The sequence below is a fragment of the Mobula hypostoma genome, chromosome 7, assembly GCF_963921235.1.
Source record: "Mobula hypostoma chromosome 7, sMobHyp1.1, whole genome shotgun sequence".
In the NCBI taxonomy this organism is placed as follows: Eukaryota; Metazoa; Chordata; class Chondrichthyes; order Myliobatiformes; family Myliobatidae; genus Mobula; species Mobula hypostoma.
This window is the reverse complement of record NC_086103.1, coordinates 90,817,543-90,834,721: the sequence shown is the minus strand read 5'-3', so window position 1 is coordinate 90,834,721 and position 17,179 is coordinate 90,817,543. Positions and strand designations below refer to the sequence as shown.

The 17,179-nt window shown below is 38.8% G+C and overlaps 1 protein-coding gene across 3 annotated transcripts in view; it reads right to left on the bottom strand.

Moving 5' to 3' along the window:
• The window catches only part of lcp2a (lymphocyte cytosolic protein 2a), a 224,335-nt gene that overhangs the window by 54,609 nt on the left and 152,547 nt on the right, over positions 1-17,179 (bottom strand). For all 3 annotated transcript variants that reach the window (XM_063053707.1, XM_063053709.1, XM_063053708.1), the window contains exons 12-13: positions 12,837-12,856; positions 10,635-10,739 (exon numbers count right to left, since the gene is read on the bottom strand). In XM_063053707.1, coding sequence (XP_062909777.1) covers positions 10,635-10,739; positions 12,837-12,856 — 125 coding nt within the window. The remainder of the gene's footprint in view (positions 1-10,634; positions 10,740-12,836; positions 12,857-17,179) is intronic.

Below are 17,179 nucleotides of genomic sequence, written 5' to 3'. Positions count from 1 at the left end.
GGACAGTGACATGATGTGTGACAAGTGAGGAGTGTGAGGACAGCAATGAGTGTGAAGATGAATACAAGTGTGAGGACAATGTTGATGGTGATAAGTGTGAGGGCAGTGAGATCAGTGATGAGTGTGACACGTGTGAGAACCGTGCCGAGTGTGAAGACAGTGTAGAAGGTGTTGAGTGTGAGGACAGTGAGGACGTGATGATCATGAGGACAGTGAGGGCAGAGCTGAGTGTGACAATGTGAGGATAGTAGGAGTGTGAGGACAGTGTCAACAATGATGAGTTGGAGAATGGTGATGACTAAGCGGACACGGATATATGTAACAATTGGGAGGATGGTGACGAGTGTGTTGTTCAAGAGGACACTGACGAGTGTGACCTTCATGAGGATGGTGACAACTGGATGATTGTGAGGATGGTGATGAGTATGACAATCGTGAGGACGGTGATGAGTCTGAGGATAGTATGGACTGTGAAGAGTGTGAAGACAGTGAAGATGGTGAGGAGTGTGAGGACAGTGATGAGTGGGAGGAGTGTGACAAGTGTCAGAACTGTAGGTGGTGACAAATGTATGGACAGTATAGACAGTGATAAGCGTGAGGACAGTATAGACAGTGATGAGTGTGAGGACAGAGAGGAGTGTGATGAAAGTGTAGACGCTGATGCATGTGAGGACAGTATAGCTGGTGACAAGTATGAGAAGCATGAGGACAGGGAGGAGTGCGAGGACAGTGGCGTGTGAGAATGGTGATGAGTGTGAGGACAGTATAGACAATGACGAGTGTGAGGACAGAGAAGAGTGTGATGAAAGTGTAGACGGTGATGCATGTGAGGACAGTATAGATGGTGACGAGTGTGAGAAGCATGAGGACAGGGGGGAGTGTGAAGACAGTGGCATGTGAGAATGGTGATGAGTGTGAGGACAGTTTGGACAGTAATGAGTGTGAGGGCGGTGATGTGTGTGAGGTCAGTGAGGCATGTGAGCAGAGTGGACATGGTGAAGAGTGTGAGGACAGACGGTGTCAAGTGTGAGGATAGTGATGACGGTGATGAGTGTGGTGATTGTGAGGATGTTGATGAGTGTGAGGATAGTGTAGACAGTGATGGGGGTGACGACAGTGATGAGTGAAAGGAGTCTGACCAGTGTGAGTACTGTAGATAGTAATCAGTGTGAGGACAGTGTAGACAATGATGAGTGTGAGGATGGTGAGTACTGTGTGGATGCTGATGAGTGTGAGGATGGTGAGGATCGGGAGGACATTGACAAGTGTGAGGATGGTGACGTGATAAGCGTGAGAACAGTGAGGACAATGACGAGCATGAGGACAGTGAGGATGGTGACGAGTGTGAGGACAGTGTATACAATTATGCGTGTGAGAATGGTGAGGACTGTGAGGACGCTGTCAAGTGTGAGGAGTGTGAGGACAGTGTTGGATGTGAGGACAGTGCCAAGTGTGAGGATGTTGACGTTTGATGAGTGTGAGGACAGTGAGGAAGATGACAAGAATAAAGACAGTGAGGAAGAGATGAGTATAAGCGTGAGGATGGTGCCGAGCATGAGGATGGTGATGAGTGTGACGATTGTGAGAAAGGTAATGAGTGTGACAAGTGTGAGGACAGTGAGGAGTATAAGGACAGTGTAGACATTGGCGAGTGTGAAGTGGTGAGGACTGTGAGAACGCTGATGAGTGTGATGACAGTTTGGACAGTGATGAGTGTGAAGTCAGTGTAGACAATGATGAGTGTGAGAACGGTGAGGACAGTGAGGATGGTGACAAGTGTGAGAATGATGATGAGTGTGACTAATGTGAGGACACTGACAAGTATGAGGATGGAGCCATGTGTGAGAACAGTGATGATGGTGATGATTGTGAAGACAGTGTAGACAGTGTGAGATTGGTTAGGAATGTGAAGAGTGTGTGGATGGTGACGAGCGTGTGGATGGTGACAAGTGTGAGGACGGTGACCAATGTGAGAGAACAGCGAGGTGATGATTGTGAGGACAGTGTAGACGGTGATAAGTTTGAGAACAGGTGAGGATTGTGAGGACGTTGATGAGTATGATGACTCTGCTGACAGTGACAAGTGTGAGGGCAGTGAGGACAGTGATGAGTGTGACAAGTGTGAGGACAGTGTAGATGGTGATGAGTGTGAGGTCAGTTAGGAGTGTGAATATTGTGAGGATGGTGACGAGTGTAACGAGTGTGAGGATGGTGCCATGTGAGAGAACAGTGATTGTGACGATTGTGAGGACAGAATAGACAGTGATGGGTGTGAGAACAGAGGACTGTGAGGACATTTACGAGTATGATGAGTGATGATAAGTGTGAGGGCAGTGATGAGTTAGAAGAGTGTGACAAAGTGTGAGGATGGTATAGATGGTGATGAATGTGAGGTCGGAAAGTAGTGTGAAGATTCTGAGGTTGGTGATGAGTGTGAGGACAGTGATGAGTGAGTGGACAGTGGCAAGTGTGTGTGGTGAGTGTAACTAATGTAAGGACACTGACAAGTGTGATGAATGTGAAGATGGTGTGTGTGGGGGGGGGCGTCACGTGATGACGTGGGATTGAGACGTGTAAATCCAGCTCTCCCGCAACAAGTCAGTAAAGTACCGTTTAAACAAAACAAAGTTAGTAAATATTTTCTGAAAACTATTTATAAACTTTGTAAGATTACTTTACGATATGCCTCCTAAATCGCAACAAAAGAAGTCTGCTGTTGCGAAGCAGCCGCAAGAGGGGAAGAAAAAAGGGCCTACTGCAACGATGGAGCCTCGGACTCAGGTTGGATCTCCTTCAGTAGAACAGGGAGCAATGGCGGTGGCAACGGCTTCTTCGAAGAAGACACCGGAAATGCGCATGCGCAAACCGACACAACACAAACTACAAAAACCGACAGCCACTGCAATTGAAAATGACTCAGAGTCAGAATCGGATTCTGCAGAGAACACAGATGAAGAAGAGGAGGAAGAATTGGAAGCGATTGGAAGTAAAGGAGATGATAGAGACATGAGAGAGGTTATATTGCAATTAATGGCTGAATTAAGAAAAGTAAGAGAAGAACTTAGAGATACGAAGATGTGCTATGATAAAGTTATGGCAAGACAGGACAAAATGGATAAGAAGCTTCAGAAGATGGAAAGAGCAATGGGGCATATGAATGATAGAGTGGAAAAAACAAAATGATTTGCTTGTCTGGAATTCGGAAAGAAACCGACTCTTGGAGAAAGTGGACGTGTTGGAAAATTTTGGTAGACGTAATAATATTAAAATTGTTGGTCTTAAAGAAGGTATGGAGGGAGATAAACCAATAGAATTTTTTCAAAGATGGATCCCGGATGTTTTGCAAATGGAAGAGGAGGTTCGATCAATTGAAATTGAGCGGGCACATAGAGCTTTAAGACCAAAACCAAAAGATGACCAATATCCACGATCGATTTAAATAAAATTCTTAAGATTTCAAGACAAGGAAAGGATTCTACAGGCAGCTGCTCGAGCTGCCAAAGATAGAAAAGGGCCATTGATAATTGAAGGGAACAAAGTTTTTTTCTATCCTGATATAAGTTACGAACTTTTGAAGAGAAGGAAGAAATTTAATCCAGTGAAAAAAACCCTATGGGATCATGGTTATCAATTTACACTGTGTTATCCTGCAACCTTGAAGATTTTTTTGTCTGGTGGAGAAAAGAGATTTTTTGATGATTATCAGAAAGCAGAGCAGTTTGTGTGAATTTCTCTGAAAACTCACCAGATACAAGAACAAACCCAGGAGAGTGAGATAGATTGAAGATGAAGATTGGGTTAAAGAATGGACTTGATGGATTTTTGAAGCTGGATGAATGTATAAGTATATTATTAATTATACGAAGGGGGTAAGAAAGGTTAAAACTGGAGGAATATTAGTTGGGAATAGTAATACTAATTTTGTCTATATATATATAATGTTTTTTTGTTGCGGGGGAGCTGGAAGAAGCACTGATCGATTGCTACACTAGTCATGTGTGCAAGCGTGGCTTTTGCCACGACCCGTAAAATGGAGGGGGGTAGTGTTGTGTATCTTTTCAATCACAACATTAGTGGGGGGGTATTTTGTTTTTTCTTTTTTTGTACTTTTTCTTTCTTCTTTTTTCTTTCTGCCTGGAAGGTTGGGAGGGAGACACATAGCAACATGGTGAAGTTTAAAGAGATTCCCCAAGGAACTATGAAAGTTGAGAAGATAAATAATGTTTTAGATTGGAGTAACTTTGTTAAGAATAATGACTAATTTATTGAATTTTTTGAGTTTTAATGTTAACGGGCTTAATGGACCAGTGAAAAGAAAAAGAATCTTAACACATATTAAAAAAATGAAGATAGATTTAGCTTTTTTACAGGAAACGCACCTAACGGAAACAGAACATCAGAAACTAAAGAGAGATTGGGTGGGTAGTGTTGTTGCGGCTTCATTTAATTCAAAAGCGAGGGGAGTAGCAATTTTGATCAATAAAACGTTACCAATTAGAATACAAAATGTAATAACTGATTCTGCGGGGAGATATGTGATTATACATTGTCAACTTATTTTCTGAACTATGGACTTTTATGAATATTTATACACCAAATGAAAATGATGCAAAATTCATACAAGAAGCTTTTCTGAATTTGGCGGATGCGCATGAAAAAATATTAATTGGAGGAGACTTTAATTTTTGCTTAGACCCAGTCTTAGATAGATCAACCAAGGCTGTTATAAAATCGAAGGTAATAAATTTAACTTTATCATTGATGAAGGATTTAAATCTGATTGATATATGGAGAAGAATCAATCCTAAAGAAAGAGACTATTCGTTCTACTCCCATAGACATAAAACTTTCTCAAGGATAGATTTGTTTCTATTATCAATGCATATTCAACACAGAGTGAAAAATATGGAATATAAAGCAAGAATATTATCAGATTATTCCCCTTTATTAATGACAATAATAATGGCTGATAAGGAAGAAGTGGCTTATAGATGGAGATTTAATTCAACATTATTAAAACGTCAAGATTTTTGTGATTTTATGAAAAAGCAGATTCAATTTTTTTTGGATACAAATTTTCATTCAGTGGATGATAAATTTATATTATGGGATGCGATGAAAGCATATCTTAGGGGCCAGATAATAAGTTATACGTCTAAAATTAAGGAAGAATATATGGCAGAACTAGATCAATTGGAAAAAGAGATTACAAAAATAGGAAAAGAATCTCAAAGATATATGTCAGAAGAAAAACGAAAACAACTTGTCAATAAGAAGTTACAATATAATACGCTTCAGACATATAGAACGGAAAAAGCAATTATAAGAACTAAACAAAGGTATTATGAGCTAGGTGAGAGAGCACATAAAATTCTTGCCTGGCAGTTGAAAACAGAACAAGCTTCCAAAACAATAAATGCAGTTAGAACAAGGGCAAATAAAATATCTTATAAACCTCTTGAAATAAATGAAACTTTTAAAAATTTCTATTCTGAATTATATAAATCAGAATCCCAAAATGATGTTAATGAGATAGAAAGGTTTTTATCACAAGTTTCTCTTCCAAAATTGAATTTGGAAGAACAGAAGGGATTAGATATGCCTTTTACATTAAAAGAAGTTGAAGAAGCTTTAGGATCACTCCAAAGTAATAAATCTCCAGGAGAAGATGGTTTTCCACCTGAATTGTATAAAAAATTTAAAGATTTATTATTTCCTCTTTTTATGGAACTAATACGTCAAGCAGAAAAAATACATGAACTTCCAGAATCTTTTTCAACAGCGATTGTAATAGTATTGCCAAAAAAAGAGAGATCCTATGAAACCAGCATCATATAGGCCTATTTCTTTATTGAATACGGATTATAAAATAATAGCAAAAATTTTATCGAATAGACTATCTAGATATTTACCAAAATTAATACATATGGATCAAACAGGATTTATTAAAAATAGACAATTGGCAGATAATGTAACTCGGCTACTCAGTATAATTCATTTGGCACAAAAAAGGGATGAGAAGAGTATAGTAGTAGCTTTGGATGCAGAAAAAGCATTTGATAGATTAGAATGGGATTTTTTATTTAAAGTACTAGAAAAATATGGGTTAGGAACATCTTTTATAAATTGGATTAAAACTTTAAATTCTAACCCTAAAGCTAAAGTGGTGACAAACTCTCAAATTTCAACACCATTCCAGTTAAAAAGGTCAACTAGACAAGGTTGTCCACTATCACCTGCTTTATTTGTATTGGTGATAGAGCCATTAGCAGAACTAATTAGAATTGATCCAGATATTATGGGTTTTAGAGTTAATCAGGAGGAATATAAAATTAATCTTTTTGCCGATGATGTTTTGATCTATTTAACAAACCCACAACATTCGTTATATAAATTATCTTCTAGATTGGATGAATATGGGAAGGTATCAGGTTACAAAATAAATTGGGATAAAAGTGAAATTTTACCTCTTACTAAAGGAGACTATAGTCAATGTCGATTAGTAACCCAATTTAGATGGCCGGTAAATGGTATAAAGTATTTAGGTATAGGACTTGATAATGATCTAAAGAATTTATATAAATTTAATTATTTACCACTATTGAAAAAAATTCAAGAAGATCTTGACAAATGGATGATATTACCAATAACATTAGTAGGTAGAGTCAATGTTGTAAAAATAAATATATTTCCTAGATTACAGTATTTGTTTCAAACATTACCAATACAATTGACACAGAAATTTTTTCAAGAGTTAAATAAATGTGTGCGAAAATTTCTTTGGAAAGGTAAAATGTCAAGAATATCATTGGAAAAATTGACATGTAAATTTGGGTTAGGAGGGTTACAACTTCCAAACTTTAAAAACTATTATAAAGCAAATCAACTTAGATTTATTGCATCTTTCTTCAATAATCGAAAACCAGCATGGATTAAAATAGAACTAGACAAGATAGGAGAAAATAGACCTGAAGATTTTATATATAAATGGGAATCTAAAACGATACGGGAAAAGAAAGAATCTCCTACATTTGATTGATCTATGGAATAAGATAAATGTTGATAATGAAACACAGAAATCTCTATTAGCAAGGAGACCTTTGTTCCAAAACAGACTTATTCCTTTTACAATGGACAATCAACTTTTATATAATTGGTACCAAAAAGGGATTAAATTTATAGGAGATTGTTTTGAACGAGGTATATTGATGTCATTTGAACAATTAAAGGATAAATATAAAATATCTAATAATACTTTCTTTTGTTACTTTCAATTAAGGGCTTACTTAAAAGGTAAGCTGGGTCAAACAATGTTTTTGCCAAAACCTAATGAAATTGAAATTTTAATTCAAAAAGGGAAAATTAAAAAATTTATTTCTTGTATGTATAATTTGATTCAAGAACAGACAATTAAACAAGGAACCCATAAGTCAAAGCAAAAATGGGAAACAGATCTGAATATTATTATTGATGAAACAAATTGGTCAAGACTTTGTCTTGACAGTATGACAAATACAATAAATGTTCGACTTAGATTAGTACAATATAATTTTTTACACCAATTATATATTACACAGCAAAAAATAAATAGATTAAATTCAAATCTATCTGATAAATGTTTTCGGTGTAATCAAGAAATTGGTACTTTTTTACATTCTACTTGGTCTTGTTTTAAAATTCAACCCTTTTGGATAAATTTAAGAATCTTATTGGAACAAATTACTGCAACTCAACTTCCACATAACCCTGTATTATTTTTATTAGGTGATATTGAAGGGATAAAACCGAAACTTAAATTGAATAAATATCAGAAAGAATTTATAAAAATTGCATTGGCAGTAGCTAAGAAGACTATAGCAGTTACTTGGAAATCTGATTCGTATTTAAGTATGGATCGTTGGAATAATGAAATGGCTAGTTCTATTCCACTTGAAAAAATTACTTATAATTTAAGAGATAAATATGTAACATTTTTGAATATTTGGCGCCCTTATTTACAAAAGATAGGATGGCATATTTAAGTGCTCCGATAAAGACTTTGGTCACTTGGGGAAGGTAACAAATAATTATACCAAATTTATTTTGAATCCCATGGAGCATGTGGAAACCCTTCCAATACCCAGGCGGTTCTTTTCTTTTTTTTTCTTTTTCTTCTTTTTAGGTAGGATTATATATGGGGGGGGGAGGGTTAAGGGGAGGGGGGAGGGTAGATTTTCTTTTCATGTATTCTTTTTGAAAATTCAATAAAAATTATATTACAAAAAAAAGATGGTGTGTGGGGGAACAATGAGGAAGTTGATGATTATGAGGACAGTGTAGATGGTAACAAGTGTGAGAATGGTGAGGACTGTGAGGATGGGGACTAGTGTGACCAATGTGAGGATGGTGACGAGTGTGAGGACAATGACAAATGTGAGTTCACTGAGGAGTGTGAGGATGGAGCGGTGTGTGAGAACAGTGATGATGGAGATGATTGTGAGGGCAGTGTAGATGGTGACAAGTGTGAGAACAGAGCGGACTGTGAGGACACTGGCGAGTGTGCTCAGTGGGATCACAGTGACAAGTGTGAGGACAGTGATGAGTTAGAGGTGTGTGACAAGTGTGAGGACTGTAGATGGTGATGATTGTGAGGGCTGTGACAAGTGACAGGTGTGAGGGCAGTGAGATGGTGACAATTGTGACAAGTGAGAGGCCAGTGAGGAGTGTGAGGACAGTGTAGACGGTGATGAATGTGAGGTCGGTTAGGAGTGTGAAGATTGTGAGGATGGTGACAAGTGTGATGACTGTGATGAGGGCTTCACAAGTCTGATTGAATTCTTCCCGGTTATGACAAAGCAAATTGATGAAAGTAGAACAGTGGATGTGGTGATTATGGAAGTTAGTAAGGCATTCAGAAATGTTCTCTGTGCTAGGCTAGTTCAGATAGTCAAGAGGCATAGCATCCTGGGAAGCTTGTCTGTGTGGATTCGTAATAGGCTCAACGACAAGACTAAGTGGCAGTAGGTGGAGCATATTCTGCCTGGAGGTTACTTTGTTAGTTTGCAGGTGACACCAAGATTGGTGCAACATGCTAGCATAAGTGCAGCTCAGTAGTATCGTGATTAGCTCAACGACCCCAGTTCAATTCCTGTCACTGCCGGTAAGGAGTTAGCATGTTTTCCTTGTGACTGTGTGGGTTTCCTACCAAAGATGTACTGGTTGGTAGGTTAATTGGTCATTGTAAATTGTCCTGTGGTTAGGCTAAGATTAATTCGGGGTTTTCTGGACAGCCTGGCTGGAAGGGCCAGAAGGGCTTATTCCACATTGTATCTCAATAAATAAATAAAGATCGGTGCCATTATGGATAGAATAAAAAGTTGCCGTAAGTTACAAGAGGACACTGATAGGATGCAGTGTTGGTCTGAAAGGTGGCAGATAGAGTTTAATTCAGAAAAGTGTGGAGTAATGGAAGGTCTAACTTGAAGGCAGACTACAAGGCTAATAGCACGTTTGTTAACAGAGTAGAGCAACAGAGCGATCCTGGAGTCTACTTCTATAGATCTTTCAAAGTTGCCGCACGATCAGTAGGATGGTTCAGGAGGCATATGGTGTGTTACACTTCATTACTCAGGATTGAGGTAATGTTGCAGCTCTTGTAAACTCTGGTTAGACCTCTCTGACCATTGCATTCCTTTTCAGACATCTAATTATAGGAAGGATGAGGAAACATCAGCAAGGAGAGATGCAGCCTGAATTAGAAAAGATATCTTATGAGAAAAGGTTGGGTGAGCTAGGGCTTTTCTATTTGAAGAAAGATGAATGATGACTTGAAAGAGGTGTTATAGGAGCCTAGAGGCATAGATAGAGTAGATATCCTGCCTTTTTCCCCCGGGTGTAAATGGCTAATACAAGGGTGTATAATTTTACAGTGTTGGAGGAAAGCATGATAGAGGAGGGTTTTTATGCACAGAGAGGTGGGCTCACGGAATGTTGCTGTCAGGTGTGGTGGCAGAGGCAGATACTACACGCTGGGGATATTTGAAAGACTCCTAAATGGGCACATAGCTGAAATAAAAATGGAGCGCTATGTGGGAGGGAAGTGTTAAAATAATCTTAGAGTAGTTTAAGAGTTGGCACAACTTTATGGTTTGAAAGGTCTGCACTGTTCTGTGTTAGCCACTAAACAATGCATTAGGTAGAGTTGAAATAAACCAGGGAATTAGATTAGATTAGGTTATGAGGACACGCAGTCCTCTTTCATTGTCACTTAGTAATGCATGCATTAAGAAATGATACAATGTTTTTCCAGAATGATATCACAGAAACACATGACAAACCGACTTAAAAACTAACAAAACCACATAATTATAACATATAGTTACAACAGTGCAAAGGATTGGAGACATTGATAATCAATGGAACCCCTAAGAACGTCAAGAAAAATAATTTATTATCAGAAAATTAATAGAGCATATTACATTTCTGGGTGTAATTTGAGTTGGATATTGAAAACTGTACAGGTGTTCAGTGAAAACACACCAACTTGAAACAACTTAATATATTAACGTGACTCCCTCTTTATGGACTTTGTATTTTAATTACATATACTCTATGTGGGTTACAGTTAAGGTTTGAGAACTGGCAAAAACTCTTACCTTGGAGATGTCTGCCTCCGTGTCAATGAGGCATTACCCCTCTCCCCCGGTATCATTGGCTTTGGCATCCTACAGACAGGGTCAGGTCTACTGCTAAATGGAGGTCTGGATAGATTGAAAATCAGCAGATAAATTATTTTCATTCTGAAAAATTATTCCCAGAAGATATATAATTTAGGGATGAATAGTTATTGCAATCTGACTTAGAGATAGTATCCTTGCCTCATGCTTTTAGTCACATTACCCTGGTGATCCAACATTGCATTGGTGGTGCAGCATAGTATACAGTGATATTATAATATTGTTAGATGTTAAACCAAAGTCTATCCACCCATTGAGGTAAAAAATAAGATAAAGTCCTAACTGAAGAAGACTGAAATTCTGCCTGACCAGTAAAACTGATCAACTAACTCATTGATTAACTGATCTCACTGTAAAGGGTGGGTTGAGTTTCTGGTCATAATCTTTCCTGCCACAAAGACTTGGTCAATGGAGTCAACGTGAAACCTATTAACAATGCTCATCTAGGTGGGAAACCCTGAAGACATTCAATGTTGAAGGGAGTCTACCTGAGCTTCCAACAACTTGGACATTCTAAAACTGAGCTATTGCCTTAATTCAAAAAAATAGAACATGTGACTGAAATGAAGTAATTTAACTCATTTAACTAACGATCCAGATCAGAAGCGAGAGCCAATTTCGCTCACTCATAACAATGTTTTGCTCCTTTCTCCAGGACACTGGAGCTCTTTGTGGTTCTGTTGTTTGTTCAATTTAAATGCCAGCTCAGATAGACTGAAAAGGCAGGGTGTCTGGATCCAGAGCGAAAGCCGATTTCACTCGTTTTCCTCGATGGTCATCTCCACGGCAGCGAGGCTATTAAAGGCTGCCCCGGCTCTGTGCTCCGTGCCTGCTAATATGATGACCTGATAAGCAAGGCTTTGGGCCTTCTCTGGGCTGCTCCGAGCTTCAGATCTGAGGACTCCATTTTGGTTCGGAATGCTGTTGCTCACTTCAATTGTTTCCATGATTTGTTTTCATTTTCTTTCTCTTGCACATCAAGGGTTTGTCTTTTATTTTTTTTTAATCTTTTTTTTAATTAGGTTATTTTGGGTTTCTTGCTTTGTGGCTACCTGTGAGCAAACAAATCTCAAGGTTGTGAAATTTATACATTCTTTGGTAATAAATTACTTTGAATCTTGTACCCAGATAAAGTTCAAAATTTAAAGTAAATCTATTATCAAAGTACATATATGTCACCATATACAATGCTAAGATTTATTTCCTATGGATATACTCAGTAAATCTATAGAACATTAACTATAACAGGATCAATGAAGGTCAACCAGAGTGCAGAAGAGAACGGACTGTGTAGATGCAAGTATAAATAAATAGCAATAAATAATGAGAACATGAGATATTGAGATAAAGAGTCCTTAAAGTGAGACCTCAGTGATTGGTTGTCGGAAATTTCAATGATGGGGCATAAGTGCAGTTATCCCTTTTTATTCAAGAGCCTGATGGTTGAGGAGTAGACAATATTCTTGAACCTGGTGGTGTGAGTCCTGAGGCTCTTGTTCCTTCTTCCTGATGGCAGCAGCGAGAAGAGAGCATGTCCAGCGAGGAGAGAGTGAAGATACCTGATGATGTAAGTGTGCTCAGTGGTTGGGCGGGCTTTACCCATGATGGACTGGACAAAATCCATTACTTTTTGTTGGATTTTCCATTCAAAGGCATTGGTATTTCCATGCCAGGTTGTGATATACTGATGGGGTTGTTGCATCATGCAGCATTCTTTTACATGGTAATCTGAAATCCTCTCCTTGAAAAGACTATGGACATCCAGGTTCAAAAGTGGCTTTTAAGCTACATTTTTTTGGATATTTAAATCCAGCAAGTGATGATGAATATGGAGTTGGGGTGCAGATCAGAGATGCCATCTATACATTCTCACCTACTCACTAACTTCTCACTTGGGGAAGATGAATGTTGCCCTGAAATTAAAAAAAAAATCAGCAAATAGCCTCAAGAAATCTCTTCTAGTTTTCCCCTGGGTTCTCAGTTGAGAGGGGATGGAGATCTACTGCAGGGGAAATGAGCTGAATCTAGACATCAGATTTACATGGACCTTATGTACAAAGTTCAGGTAGAGGAAGAAGGGGACGAGACAAGGTGAAAAGGTACATCTGAAATATAGCTTACCTGGGTGGTCCCATGGGATGCTGAAGAAAGAAGAAAAAAAATAAATGTGCAAGTTAACATGAATGTGGTGAATGAAGTTGTTATCAAACGAGGTAACGGTTGACTGAACTTTACTTTGTAACAAGATATTATTTGTAAAATATTGCTGAAAGTATATTCTGATGTTTCTCCTCTATTTCCTTATAGTATTGGGCACTACAGTTATGAAGTTGATTCAATAGAGAAACGTAAAGAGTTGGCCTGCACCTTCTCCAATCAACATCAGTTAAACTGGTCATGGTGCACTGATAAAAGTAAACAACAATTGGAGCAAAATAATACAGCTGCAAAAACCTGGGTTCTTAACCGTACACTTATCTGAACTGTGTTAAGCAGGTCCTTAGAAAAGAAATTTGAAGGTAGGATTAATCTTCATTTGGACTAGCAGGGATTAATCAAGGGTAGCACAGATTAATTGGTGGGAGATCCTGTCTGACCATGGTAATCAAATTTTTCAAAGAAATAAGCTCAATAATGCCCTCAATCAGTCTGTAGGTTTCCACAAATAAAACTAAGTGAGGCATTTTATGTTTAACACAACCCATAACACATTTTATTGAGCTCTAAAACCTATACACCAAAGTGGCTACAAACCTTTCACTTGATAAAATCAGGCCAGCCTCTTGAAGCGAAACCCCAACTCAATGTCAGTGGTTGTGAATTATGTACATTTCTCCCAATTCTATTACCCTGCAAGTCCAAAAGGTTACAGCCCATGGCATTGAGGGCAAGATACATATTGAATGCAAAATTAACTTCATTAAAGGAGATAGACGGAGATGGTGTATAGTTGTATATATGATTTGAAGTCTATGACCAGTGTGTATCACAGGAAACAATGCTACTGTTAACCTAACTTGTCCATGCCAACCAAGGTGCCATAAGATAAAGGAGCAGAAGTAAGCCATTCAGCCCATCAAGTCTGCTCCTGCCATTCAATCATGGGCTGATCCAATTCTTCCAGTCATTCCCACTCCCTTGCCTTCTCCCCAAACCCTTTGATGCCCTGGCTAAAGATTGACCATTCACTGTATGTATAACCCACATTATCTGATGCAACTCTATAAGCTATGCGCTCAGCCTCCTTCACTTCAAGGAAGAAAATCCCAGTCTATCAAGTTTCTTCTTGTAATTTATGCTCTTCTGTCCCAGTGACATCCTTGAGAAACTTTGCTGAACCTTCCTTAACTTAATTTCATTCTTTGTATGATATGGCGACTAGAACTTCAGACAATGTTCCAGATGCTGTGCTCCCAATGTTCGATACATCTCTTGTGCTCAATACCCTGTCTGATGAAGGCAAGTTTGCAATGTAATTTTTCATCGCCTTGTAAATTTGTGACACCACTTTTAGAGAACTATACATTTGTAGACCTGTGCTCTTCATTCCGAGTGCCTTGTATGTACAATGCACAATATTTGGGGAGTTAAACCAGGGTAAGATATTGCACAATATACAATGTCCTGTCCTGGTCTAACTTCCCAAAATGCATTATTTCACACTTGTCTGAGTTAAATTTCATCTGCCATTAACTTGCTCACTTTTCCAGTTGATCTGGATCCACTTGTAATGTTAGACATCATTCACTGTCACACATTAACAATAAATGTTTGTGTTATCAACAAATCTATAGATTATACCAGGCACATTGTCATCTCAATCATTAATGTGTATAATAAATAATAAGCTACATAGAACCGATTCCGTCAGAACACTACAAACCTGAAATTTATTTGCTTCCTTTTATTGTTTACATGACTTGTTTGATAATAAATGTACTTTGAACTTTAATCACAGGCCTCCATGCTGAAAACTAACCCTTCGCTACCACCCTCTGACTCCTTGCACCAAGCAATTTTGTATCCAATTAGCTAACTTACCCCAGAACCCCTGTAATCTAATCTTCTGAACCTGCCTACCATTTCAGGCTATATTATAGGTCTTGCTGAGGTCTATGTAGACAATGTTCACTGTCCTGCCATTACCTTGGCCACCTTTTCAAAGAAAAACAAACTTGATTTAATTTATGAGACATAATTTCTGATGCACAAATCCCTAAACGGTCCTTGCTTTTAAAATACAAAAATTTTATCTTTCAGAATCCCCACCACTGATGTTAGGTTTATTGGCCTCTAGCTCCCTGGTTGTCCTTGAAGCCCGTTTAAAATGAAAGAACATCATTACCCATCCTCCAGTTTTCTGGTACCTCACCCTTTAACTATGAAAGGTACAAAAACTCTACCACATGTTGAACAGTGTCTTCTCTTGCTTCCTGCAACGTCCTAGAATACACCTGGTCAGGCTCAGAGGATCTATCCATCTTTATGCATCTCAAAACCAATGACACCATCTCTTTTGTAATAACAACATGTTTCAAGATATCACTGTTCTCTTCCTTGAACTCCACCTTAAATACAAGAAATATTCACTTGATACCTCGCCCATGTCCCGTGCTCTACACAAAAATGACCACACAGACCAGTACCTGGACATCCTCTCTCTAGTTACTCCTTTGCTCTTGATATACTTATAGAATCTCATAGGATTCTCCTTTATGTTATCTTCCAAGGATATCCTGTGTCTCCTTTTAGCTCTCGTCATCTTCTTTAGTGTACTCCTTAAATCCCTTGTATTTCTCAAAAAATTCTCCTGATCCCAGCTACCTCTACCTAACATGATTTGTTTTTTACTGATCAGAGCCTCAATTTTCCTTGTCAGTTATGCTTCTCTAATCATGCCAGCCTTGTCTTTCACTGTAATAAGAACATGCTGGCCTTGAACTCTCCCTATCTCTATTTTAGAAGGCTCCTACTTGCTAGATGTCTCTTTTCTTGCAAACAGTCTCCCAGTCAAATTTTGGAAGCTCCTATTAGTCATGCCCAGGTTTTGGACTGTTTGTTAGATTTTGTTAATTTGGATATGAAGGTATGGAGTATGGAGTGGGGTGGCTCCCACTACCTATTAAATCCTCCCAATGGTGTGCACCTCAAATAGCCTCTGACAACCAAGTCCAGCTCCTGGCCTTTATGTGTGGCTTAGCTACTAAGCCCGGTCGAACCGTTTCTACTGACAGGAGAAGGGATAAAGCCAAGTTACTAGTGCCTTAAAACTTATTGCTTTGAGCAGATGGGGCTTGTCAGCCATGGTTGGCAGTTCATCTAGAAGGAAAACTCTGATCTTAGACCTCTGCTGCCTTGCGGCTATACCCATTCATGGGGAAGACCGGGAGTAAACCCGAAGGGAAAAGTCGGAGCTGGAGTCCCTAAGGCGGTCCTACAATAAGTTTAATGCTGACTGACAACTCTGCGATGCTGTTGATACCAAACTGTACTGGTCTCTGCTGTTCCTTTAGGCTCATCAGTTACGTGGAGAAGGGAGCTTACTGAATGGGCAAGAGCTTTCTCTCCATATTATACTGCCCAGGCTTGCCTATCTAGACAGCTAGGATGTGATATCCATGGTCAACCCTGACCGACGGAGGCCTCAGATGACACCAACATTAGCACTATTGTTCAAGGTGAACATGATGGTCATAGGCTTCTTGATGATACTGATCAGCTAGTAAGCTGGATAGAAATTTATGCCTACAAGTGTGAAGTGATGCACTTTATAAGGATAGAGACAGTGAATGTAGTGGCTCAGGGAGTATTGAGAAGCAGAGGGACTTTGGTGTACAAGACCAGGAATTTCTGAAGAGTCTGCCTAGGCATTAGCAGGGGCATAGAGTTAAACATCAAGGTGCTTATGGTATAACTTTATAAAACTTTGGAGAGGGTAAAGCAAAAGCACTATATAGGAAGGATGTGATTGCACTGGAGAGGGTGCAGAGGTGCAGTGGGATGCCGTCTGAGATGGAACATTTCAATTATGAGGAGTAACTGGATGTGCTGGGTTTGTAGATCTCCAAAATGTTTCCTTCTACAAAAATATTCATACATTTAGGATAAGGAGTGTTAGGTACAGATGGTACCAGAGAAAAAGAATTTGATACCCTGGAGGTTTATTGGTATTTGGAACAGATGCATTAGTAGGTGGTTGAAGCATTTTGACAAGAATTTTGATGAGCACCAGAATCACAAAAGTGTAGAAGGCTCTGGACTAAGTGTTTATTGACAGGGAACAGTATACTTACGTTAGACAGGTACAATGGTCAGCATGGACAGAGCTGAAAAGCTTATTTCTGCATTTTTGACAACACTAAAATGGCTCCTCTGTGACAATGGGTAGTGAAGTGGCTGCCGGCACTTCCCTCGACCTTCAGTTTGAAAGGTGGCTGAGGCAGAGAGTTGAACAAAAGTATTTT